This window comes from Rhinolophus sinicus, linkage group LG12 (genome assembly GCF_036562045.2).
Source record: "Rhinolophus sinicus isolate RSC01 linkage group LG12, ASM3656204v1, whole genome shotgun sequence".
Lineage (NCBI taxonomy): Eukaryota > Metazoa > Chordata > Mammalia > Chiroptera > Rhinolophidae > Rhinolophus > Rhinolophus sinicus.
Genome location: NC_133761.1, coordinates 63,830,187 through 63,841,250, shown reverse-complemented (window position 1 = coordinate 63,841,250; position 11,064 = coordinate 63,830,187). Strand labels below are relative to the sequence as shown.

Below are 11,064 nucleotides of genomic sequence, written 5' to 3'. Positions count from 1 at the left end.
ACAGGGCTCGCCCTCAGTGGTAAGATGGACACACAACTAGCAGGAGTGGCTTCAGTCAGAAGAGTGCAGAGCTCGGGTCCCTCCAAGAGATCTCACCCACCCCCAGGGTCACCGGGCTACAGAAGCAGCACAGAGCTAGCCTCCCAGAGGAGCAAATTGGGGAAGACGAGCAGAAGGAAGGAAGGCCGTCAGGAAGAACGTACACTCTGTAAGGAACTGTCCTCATAATCCGTGCAAATGGGACACCCTGATACATTTTGTTAAAGCAAGTTGGGGGGCGGGGGGCATTGAAGCGATCCGACCTTTTAAAAAAAAATCTTCAACTATCCAAATGGACAGTCACCGATCTCTTGCTATAAAGCCAAAAATTTTTCTTTTGAGCATGGATCCTTTAGGTCTCCTGCTGGTTGCCATCAGTCACTGGCCTGTGGCCGGCTCCCCTGTCACCCCCCGCTCCGTCATTCGCACTTTATTTCAACACTCACAGAAGAGCGGTGGCCTCACAAATCCTTGACTTGTCAGCGAGGACCTCGTCCTCCTGTCCCAGCCACTGCCAAGGTCTTCACTTGTTCTCATCACTGTCCTATCACTGAAATCGTGACTTCGTATGTGCCCCCTCCCCACCTTCTCGTCTTTCAGGTTCATCTTCAGCCTCCTTGTTGGAAGCTTTCAGCTCCGGGTCATCCACTTTCTCACAGTCTAGCACCTCCGTGCTCTCACGCCTTGAACAGCTCAGAGACCATACTGTGGTATTATAACCATCACCTTGCGATTATCTTCAACTCCCGGCCTGCTTCTGTTTCTACCAAGTTAAAAATCTAGCTATTTGGTTTCTCTACAACTGCAACCAATGCAAATGAAGCTGGAGAAAGACCACACCATAGGCCTGCCTAGGTTCACTTCAAGGATATATCGCTGCCCAGATCCTACAGTATTTTCCCACCGAGCTGGAGCTCCCATGTAATTGCTTCTCCTCAGAATTCCTCCATCAACTTGCTTTCAACTGCATTAATGCTCAAGTTATGTCGTCTCCAGTAACCTTACACTTCCTTTTTGTACTCCATGGTGCATTAGAGACACACAACTAAGACACATACATACTTTAAAATTGTTTTACAGTCTAAGCTGCAATAAACATTAGTGATGCCCAACTATGCGAAAATAACAGATGTAAGCAAGCTCATGGGCTCTCCCCTAACCATTACACACACTGACCTGATAAACTTTCAAACTATTTCATTTTAAAGGAAAACACGTTGATATTATTTCACAATTTTAAAGAAAAATAGATGTCATCGCCATATTTACATTTTTAACGCTAAACTCCATGAAGGCAGTCTCGTGTGTTCACATTACCGTATTTTATCACAGTGAATGTTGTGTAACTCAAGTGTTTCCACTTGGAATTTTTTTGGCAAATGAAGCGCAGCCCACCAAAACATCCAAATGTGATAAATAGAATCTCTCAGATGTCTTCTGTTTCACATGGCCTCAGCCCTATTCACATTCGTCATGTAATATGTCAGCATTCTCCGGGTGACAGACAGGGAACTGTAAACCGTAAATCCTTCTGTGCCAAAGGATCTGCAAATAATCAGGAGACAGACGACAACAGAGCCTTCTCACAAATGAGAGGAAAAGTCTTCCAAGTCACCATAAATGCTGATCATTATACAATTAAATATAAAAGCAACGTGTTTTTTAAAAATGAGAGGAAAGTAGCCCAGCTGGCAACGGGCTGTTATTTACATTCTAGCACCTCTGAGCCTTAAAAAAAATTCCACAGCATTTACCACTCTTGCTGTATCTATTTTAGCGAGGCGGTGCTCCCGGGAGAGCAGAGCAGCAAAGGAACAGAGCAGAATAAAATACATTTAGTGGGCACTTACGAATTGAATGGAAATTAAGGTCCAATATGGCCCATTAAGCTCTCTTCATTAGAGAAACTCGGTTGCAGAACATTCACACATTATTACTGATATGATGACGTTGTTAATGATTTGATTACATGGGAGTACAGTTTGTTTTCGAACTGTAAAACGTGCAAGCCAGGACGTTCCAACTGTAAAGATAATGGAGCGTACCAAGATGCACTCTTAATTCTGTTACAAGGAGGACACAGGCAGTTCAACCTGAACTGAACCAAGCTCCGCGGAGCACGAAGCTTCTCACCTTCATGGAGAACTAAGATTCTCCACACTGTTTAAGTGACAGACAGGGAGACTAACCGTCCTTCACTCACTAGTTTGCACAGGGAACTTACACTGCATTCAGCTGGCCCCTGAACGACGCGAGTACGAACTGCACTGGTCCAAGTGGATTTTCTTCAGTCACAGCCCTTCGTCTCCCCGGGGTTCCGCATGCGCAGATGCAACCAACCCCCAGCGGAAAAGTACTTTTGCTTTCACCACCACGGATTTTCCCGTAATCTCCACTCTGTTCAAGGGTCAACTGTATTTCCAAAACAGAGAACTACTATGCTTGAAAAATCTTAGGAGTCACTTTATGTAAAGACTTTCATCATCCATATCCTACCCCACAATAGTTTGTGTTCTGGGCTGAAAGTCATTGTTTTGCTTGGGAGGTTTGAGGGGCAAGGGTACAGGTAGGGGTGGGAATTGTCCAAGACTCTTAATATAATGTGCTACAGAATGTTTTATTTATTTACAATTAAACCTGAAATGTAAAAGTCCACTGAAACGGAATCAGAATGAATAGAACATTTTATCAGGTCACACAGCCCAAATTTAAGCTCCATTTGAGAATCACTTCTCTTGAGAAACAGTACAAATTGGTGGCTAAACAATCACTTATAGTGCTCGCACCATGTACAGGAACTGCATTCCGTATTAAGCACTATAATCAAACTTGGAGGTTAAATAGCTTTTAGTAAATTTTAAACGGATAAAAATGTAATTCAATGAAAAAGAAAATTCTCAGACAGATCATTTTCTTAAATTTGACATAGAATCCCCACTTTTTAAATTTAGGTAATAAAATTAGTTTATTTCATTAGCTTTATTCACTTAAATGGCACACATTCATAACTCCCAAGATACTCTTGTAAACACTACCTAAAATAATACATATAACCCCAAACAGATCAATAACCTGAAAGTATTACCTATTATGCATTTACTAAGTATAATTCTTTATACATCTATTATACATTTTCAATTTTTCCTTAGTTATTATCCCAACATATTAATATAGATACCATCTGGGGTCAACGTACATCCAAATGTGGTCAGGACATATGTGACATGGCATTTCAAAACTTCTAATCCAATTCTGAAGTCAAATTTGGTCATTTCTCCCTTTTTATTTTTAAAGTTAATATACTATGGTTAGAGACCAGTTGAATATCAATTCCGAGTGAATAAAAATTCTTTCAAGTAATATTAAGGCTAATGTAATTAAATTTTTTATTCTTTCATTTTAAGCAGCTTTTGTAATTGTTGAATTTTACCGTTGGTCACAAAGAATTTTATAAACTAAGTAGCTCAACAAGGAAGACATGGATAACAGGAATCTGGCAAAGCTGGCATTATTTCTGGCCACATACTCTGTCCTATCAGTTTCTATTGTTGACACTGATAAAATGGAATCGTTGTAGTATATAGTAAGAAATACAGCAACTAAATACCCCCACCCCATCCTCCAAAAAAGAACAATGTCATCGCTTTAATTTTGTTAGGAGTCACAAAAATTTTTATTTAGGAAAAATATTTCCTTCATTGTTTATTAATGAATTTTATTTAAATGAATAATTTACTGTTACTTTTCTGTGTAGACCAATTAAAAAGTATGCTTCTTTCCTTTCATAAGCAAACTGTCTAATTCTGCATGGCAGATAAGAAATTAATACTTCCTTCTACCTTAAAAATTGTGAAATTTTCCTCATGAATTAGTTATTTCTGTATGGACTGTTGTCATGCTGCGGTTAAAAAAAAGTCAGTAAAGGATATGGACACATGGGAAACAAATCATAAACTGTATTACTACTTTATAATGAAATATATTAAACATTGTTTAAATATTAAACAGCAAAATAGTCCTATATTAAATAAATAAAACTTGAAATTTGTCACGTGGAACTATAGACCGATACCACCAATAAAGGGGTGGTCTAGTGCAAAGGGTGGCCACAAGAAAAAAGGGGGGGACACATTTAATACTGGTATTGCCTTCAATAACAAATTAAACCAGTCATTCTCAATCCTTTCTGAACATAAAATTATCTGAAGAACTTTCAAAGAATACTGATGACCAGGTCTCGTCCCAGACAAATTAAATCAGAATCAGGATTCAGGCAATGGTATTTTTATAAAGTCCCAAATGATTCTAACGTGCAGTCACGGTTGAGAGCTACTGACTGACAAGCTTCTCACTGTTACCTGACTCAGAAGTGTCCTATGAATAAAAAGATGGAGTTTTTTTTACTGGTGGGACAAGACAAGGGGGTCTCCCGTTAATGGTAACTTAGGGGTAAGACAAGTTTATCAATGTGCACTTCATTTCCATTAAAATATCTGCATATGCCTATTAATTTCCTTTAACTCTGAATTTTCAAAATCCAAGACCATGTAGTCAAAGTACTCTGTAATAAATCAGTTAACATTGAAAATAGATCATTCATTCAGTCATTCATGTATATAAATATTTACTGAATGCCTACTACGTGCAAGGCACTGTGACAGGTGCTACTGGAGGACTTGGAGTCATGAGAGAATGAATAGTGAGTGCCTGAAAATCTTTTCTTTAATTAATGGCTATAAAATTATTTGCATGGACCTAAGGGACTGAACTGCCGTAAAAAAAAAAAGAGAGAGAATACATACAAAGGATTGGATCTGAAAATACATGGCACAGCATATTTGTACTTTTCCTAATGTTCCTTACAGCATTTCAAGAAGCCTTTGAAAATATATAAGGCAAATTCAAGATAGAAAAATAAACCCTGTTTAAAGTAAATGTTCCCAATTTTAACCACACTTTGTATCAAGTAAGTTTCATACATGACATAAGTATAAATACTAAAAATCTTTATAGAAAGGTAGTTCGTGTCCACTTGTAGTAGTCTTAACAAGTAATCTCACATTAAAATATTACAGATTCTAGTTCTTAACTATTTCATCACGGAGAAAGTTTACACAATACATAATTTATTTTAAAAACTGATTTATATGCTGAGATATTCTAATGTGAACATAATTTGAGTTTTCTTTTATTTTCAAGAGAGCATACAGAGAAGAAAGGGGGGTCAGAATTTGTTCAAACCTTATAAATATCCTAAAATCTAATAACTTTAAATGCTGACTATCTTCTGAAAAACCTAGTGAATTCCATATGAATAAATACTTTTGTTTATTCCCCACTAATATGGACTTTTTGTTTAAAAATAAATAGTAAGTGCTTCTCATTTTTATGATAGCATTAAATTTCAAAATGAGGCTGGGAAATGTTAACATAGAAGCTAAATGTTTACCAAAAAAAAAAAAAAAACGTTAACCTAAGAGAAATCACTGCAGGGTAAAAATGGGGAATGATACAAGGTGAATGATCAGCAACAATCCTAATGGCAAAAACTCTTTAGGGCAGTGAAGGTTCCAAGTTGCTTTTAGGTAATAAAAGGTGAAATTAGGACTCAAGGAAAATGCTCATTCATTGTACCTCGTATGCAACACTTTGTCTAAAGTAGAGAAGTAGTAAAATATTTTACTAAGTTAAAATATAGGTTTTATATTTCATACGATATTGAATATGCACATAAAAATACCAGTGTTTTTATCTTGTTTCTGTTCAGAGAATTAAGCAAATGTGTTCTTTGGTGCCTGGGAGAGTTTAGCAATACCCAAGAGATAATGGAAGGTAAGGACTCCCATCAACATGCCTAGAAGCAGAAGACTCCAAATCCATACCTGTGAGCTAAGAATGAAAGGTGGACTTAGGACAAAAGGTAAGGAAGCTCAAGTTACCCTGCAGGAGGACCAGTACATTTCCTTCCCACACACCATACTCGAGCTCCCAACATAAAAAGTACTATATATACCCTATTCGTTTTTTAATCTGAGTTTTGAGATTTTTCAAGTGGAAAGATATCACAGATAGAAATATATCATTCTAAGTTTTAAAATCACCAAAGTCAGTGAGAAGAATGTACATTCATTAAATGTATTCAATATAAGTAAAGAAGTCTTGAAAAGGCTGAACGATTCAACCAAAGCTGAAGAATTGTTCTTGATTTTTCATTATTCCTTTTTAAATAAAAAGTATAGATATAGTATATTAATACACACAGATTGACATTTTGATTCATTCAAAATAGTCACATCCCTTTGCTTGGTTTTTCAAGTTCCAGAAACCAAAAATTTAATACCATTCATAACACAGTATTTTCAATAAAGGAATTATAGAGCAATGAAAAATCAGAAGCAAGATGGCTTAGAGAGCCTTATGACCTCTAAATATACACACATTTATAACCTGTATTTATTTTCTAAAGAAACAAATTTTAAGTAATGCTAGTTTAACCAATGGAGAAAAAACTTCTATCAAAATATACAATTTCCATTACAGACTAGAAGGCAAGTATTAAAAAAATAGTTGTAAGCCAAAAAGTTTGCTTATATGAATGACAGGCATCATCCCTTTGAAGCATAAAGCATCAAATGAGGTCTTTTGATCGATCTGTGACCTTCTTCATTTGTAAGTTTTTGATAAATTCATAAAGCTTGACTCTCAGTCTTTAGATCAAGGCATATCCACGCTTCTTAATCCAGATTTCCAGAAGAAGGGGAAACCAAGTAACTCAGAATCTCAAGTGGGATTTATGTTTTACCATGTACCTGAAAAATAGTATTATAATAGGTTATAATGATTGTACAAATTTTAGATACTACATGTAAAAATAAGTGGACTTTTTTTAACTTAAAATCAACAGTGAAACAATGTTTTGTTTTCTAAAAAACTGGAAACCTACTACTGTAACCTTTGGGAGCATAACATCGTCTAAAGTAAACTAGAAGAAACATTCCACTTACTAAATTCTATAATCTAAGAGCTTCTCGCTAGAATAATAAATGTTTCTCTTTAATACGTTATCAATTAGAATCACCGGTCATAATCACCTCTGACTTTGAGGAAACCCGTAACGTTCAGTAAGGGACTTAGACCAAGGAAGTTACACATTTTAGAGGGCGCCTCATGAGAAGACCAGATTCGGTGGGATTTACTGCGATCATGTACTGCTCTGAATGTTTCCAATTACAAAACTGCTGTGTTTTAAGGATTGCAAGAACTCTATATTAGGAATTAAAATAAATTCCAAAACTCAGTTTCTTTCATCAGCTACCCGCAACTCAAATCCAGAGTCAGAGAGCTTTCTGTGCTGACCGAAAACACCGGACTCCCTGGGTCCAAGCCCGCCGGTGGGGAGAACACCACGTTCTGGGAGCTCGCACAGGCCTTGACAGCAGGTCAGAGTCAGAACTGAAATGCACGCCTTCTGACTCAGAATTTAGGGTGTTTCCTATCAAGAAACCCTTTCTCCATCTGTTTCTAAAATCAACAGAACACAGATAGTTGGTAAATTATAGACTGTAAATCAGCATCAAATTAGAAAATGTTCAAAAAAGGGAACTGGGGGATATGGTTCACCAGTTTGGGGAACTTAAACCTAACTGAAAAAAGCAGAAGTGCATGCGTCTGAGCACCAGCATTACCTGTCCAGCGTCTCCCAGAACCGTAAGAAAACCGGTCTATCCAGGTGGCGTTTGTGATAGCTGAGTTCTAACACTGTCACATCCCATTTCTGAACGTTTGGATCTAGACGAACTTCATCATATTTGAGATGGAAGGCTTTAACTACATGGGGATGGGGGGGGGGGAGAGATAATATTTTTTATTCAAACTGCAGTCAAAATTTTAAAAAATTTTTCTAAAAAAAAAATACCCAATACAGACATTAGCTAAAATTTTTTTTTAATTTTTTTTCTTCCACCAACTAAAGCTATATGATAACCAAAGTGATCTTTGAAATAGATGCTAGAAACTGCGGCATCCTCAAAAACATTTAATTTAACAAACATTTATGGAGGGTTTATATAAGCCAGCTACTGGGGACTGACCTGAGGAATAAGGTAGGATAAAATGCACATGGTCTGGTGAAAAAGAATAATAAGGAAAAGACTATTCAAATACAATATGATAAAGGTTCCTTACCCAGACCATGGAATTCCAAAAAGGCTTGCATAGGCAGTGATGTCTAATCTAAGACCTAAAAGTGGAGTAAGAATTAGGCTAACACAGAACAAAAGTGACCCAGTTAGTCAGAAGAGTACACTCAAAGAGAAAACGGTTTAGTGTAGGAACTAACGAAATTAAATGGAACTACATTGTGCAAAGTAATGGAGGGGCTGCATAAGAGGGAAGACCACAGACGTCTGAGCAACACTGGCTTCTAGGCCATATGAGGAAGTCTGGACTTTTATCTGAGAGACATGGAGAATCACTTCAATGTGTTCAGCAGAGACAACTGACAGAATTTAGGAATCTAGAGGAGGAGACAGATTTGATCAACTGGGGAGAAGATATCTGTATGGCAAGAAAATCATTCAAGAGATAATTAGGGAGTGAGAACTAATGGGACTTGGAAAGAAATGATGAATAGGAAAAAGAAAAAATTGGCACTTCTCTCAAGAAGTTCGTAGACGTAGATAACTAAACGCTATAAAAAGTGAGTCCAGCAAAGCTCTAGGAGAAAGGTCTCAGGCAGAGGGAATAGCTGGTACAGAGGCTGGGATGGAAGCGAGCTGGGAGTGCCCTCCCAACAAGCCTAACTTCTTTTGTGGGCGATGTCCCACACGTAGAACCTTATGGCTATGGCAAAAAAACACCTGAATTTCATTCCAAGTGGGACAATAAGCCACCAGAAAATGTAAAGCACAACTACATGGTAACTCTAGGTGCTGGGCAAATACAAGACTCCAGGGCAAAACTTCCCCAAGTCCTGTGTGTGCTGCAAACAGTGAGGAGGTGGGCCTTTCAGTCCTCCGCTCTCCCTGACCACCCAGCTGGCTTACTATTGTATTTGCAATCAGTTCACCTTCCGTGGAACTTTTGTTTTATATGTGCACGTGTAAGGTGTGTGGCTTTTCTGCCCATTTTTCACTTTTTTCCCTAAGATACAAACTATGACAGCTACTGTCACCATTATCATCAAGTATTAAGGTTTTCAAAGAAGAAATGATTAATTCTGTTCATTTTTTGATAGCCACCTTATGAACAAGTTACCTTGTTCCACTATTGCCGGCTGGCTTATGTTTGATGTTAAAAATAAATCAAGGTCTAATTCATGATGGAAATCCAAAATGAATCAATTGTGCCCACCAAAAAAACAAAACAAAACAAAACAAAATACTCATAAACATTATTTCTAAATGATTTCCTTTTTAAAGTACAGGTCCCCTCATCAGACACATTACTCATTTTGAAATGAATTAAATTTAATGAATTTAAGCCAATTTATTAAAAGGGCTTAATGTTATAGTTTGAGAGAAGACCCATTTTCAAAATATTTGAGAAAATATTTTTTAATTTTTTAAACTCTTAAAATTAAATACATCAACATTTCAACACCTCCTATTCTGCTTACATTTCACACTTCTAATTTTCTCAGTATGACTGCTTTAAATCATTTTTAAAAATACATTATTAGTTATATTTTAAAAAATGATTTATCTAAAGCCACAAAGGCATGCAGTTCCCCTTAACAATTTCAGTAAATTTAGTTTATACAGTATTTTTCCAACACAATAGAGAACGTTTTAAATTAAAAAGGGAATATCAGAATCCAAAAAGTTTAACTCACAAATGAAGAAACATAAGGTTTCTCTCATCATATAAAACATTTCATCATTTAACATGGAGCGATGGTGACAAGCAAACCACGACATCACCCTAAAACACCATTCTTATTCAGAAAAAGCTTCGAGGTTTTAAGCCTCAGCAAAACGTAAAAGAAGCAAAGTTCATTTATAAGAAGCCAGTGAGCTGGTGGCACAATGAATACGAAAGCAAAATACTTCACACAGCTCAGAACTGTTCATTTTCCGCAAACTGCATAAATCTTGTCAACATTTTTTTGTGGGAACAAAGAAGTAAAAAAATTAAAACGGTGCTCTTGAATAATATTTAGTAGATACAATAATGGCATGTCAAATGATAAAGGAACAACATAATGTAAGGATATTGTTGAATGAAATTTTCTCAATGATAACTAGCAAAACTTTGAAGAAATCATCATTTAAAAATCTTGATCACCGATGTGTGGAGCCATCTCAAGCATAAAAAATAATATTTTATAAAAGCTATACCTAGTCATAAGCTCAAATTTCTCATAATTTTGAAAATACTTTATTTGGCAATTTTATACAACTCAATATTTAATATCTTCTCTAAAGTTTTGTATTTTATTATGCAATATAAAGAAAAGATAATTTTTTACCAAGGCCCACAGAGACGCTCCCAACGCCCTCCGTCTTCTCCCCGTATGCTACACAGATACTACTGTTTTCAGAGTGTGTTATGGGGGAAAGGTTGGGAAGCTAGAAGAGGCAAGAGTGAAGTCAGCAAGGAGACCAATTAAAAGCCAAGAGATAATATAGTCCTGAACTTCTGTCTTAGGTAAATGACTACAAAAAAACTAACTGAGGAAAAGAAACAGTTTGGGGATAAGGGAGAATATAAGACCATCAATTTCACGGGGAAGAGGGTGAGTGTGATGCACCAATGGGGACATCAGAGGCCTTACTTGGGAAGCATGACATGCGCCAGAGACGTGACTTTTCAAACAAGAGGGCATAGATGGTAACTGAAGGCTATCAGATCTTCTTCAGAGGGTATTTCTAATTAAAGGAGAAGAGAAACGGGAACACAAAAATGTAGCTGAAAGCCAGAGGAAAAGTAGCAAGGAAGTCTGAGAAAGCATAACACACCACAGAGAAGAACATTTTTAAAAGGAGGAAATGGGTCAAAAGAGTCAAAATCTGATAAAGAGGTCAA

At 36.8% G+C, this 11,064-nt stretch overlaps 1 protein-coding gene across 1 annotated transcript in view; it reads right to left on the bottom strand.

The window, feature by feature from the left end:
• Positions 1-2,637: 2,637 nt before the first annotated feature.
• CDC73 (cell division cycle 73) overlaps positions 2,638-11,064 on the bottom strand; it is an 87,977-nt gene continuing 79,550 nt past the window's right edge. Inside the window, exons 16-17 of the mRNA XM_019746080.2 lie at positions 7,725-7,866; positions 2,638-6,848 (exon numbers count right to left, since the gene is read on the bottom strand). Coding sequence (XP_019601639.1) covers positions 6,812-6,848; positions 7,725-7,866 — 179 coding nt within the window. The 3' untranslated portion in view covers positions 2,638-6,811. The remainder of the gene's footprint in view (positions 6,849-7,724; positions 7,867-11,064) is intronic.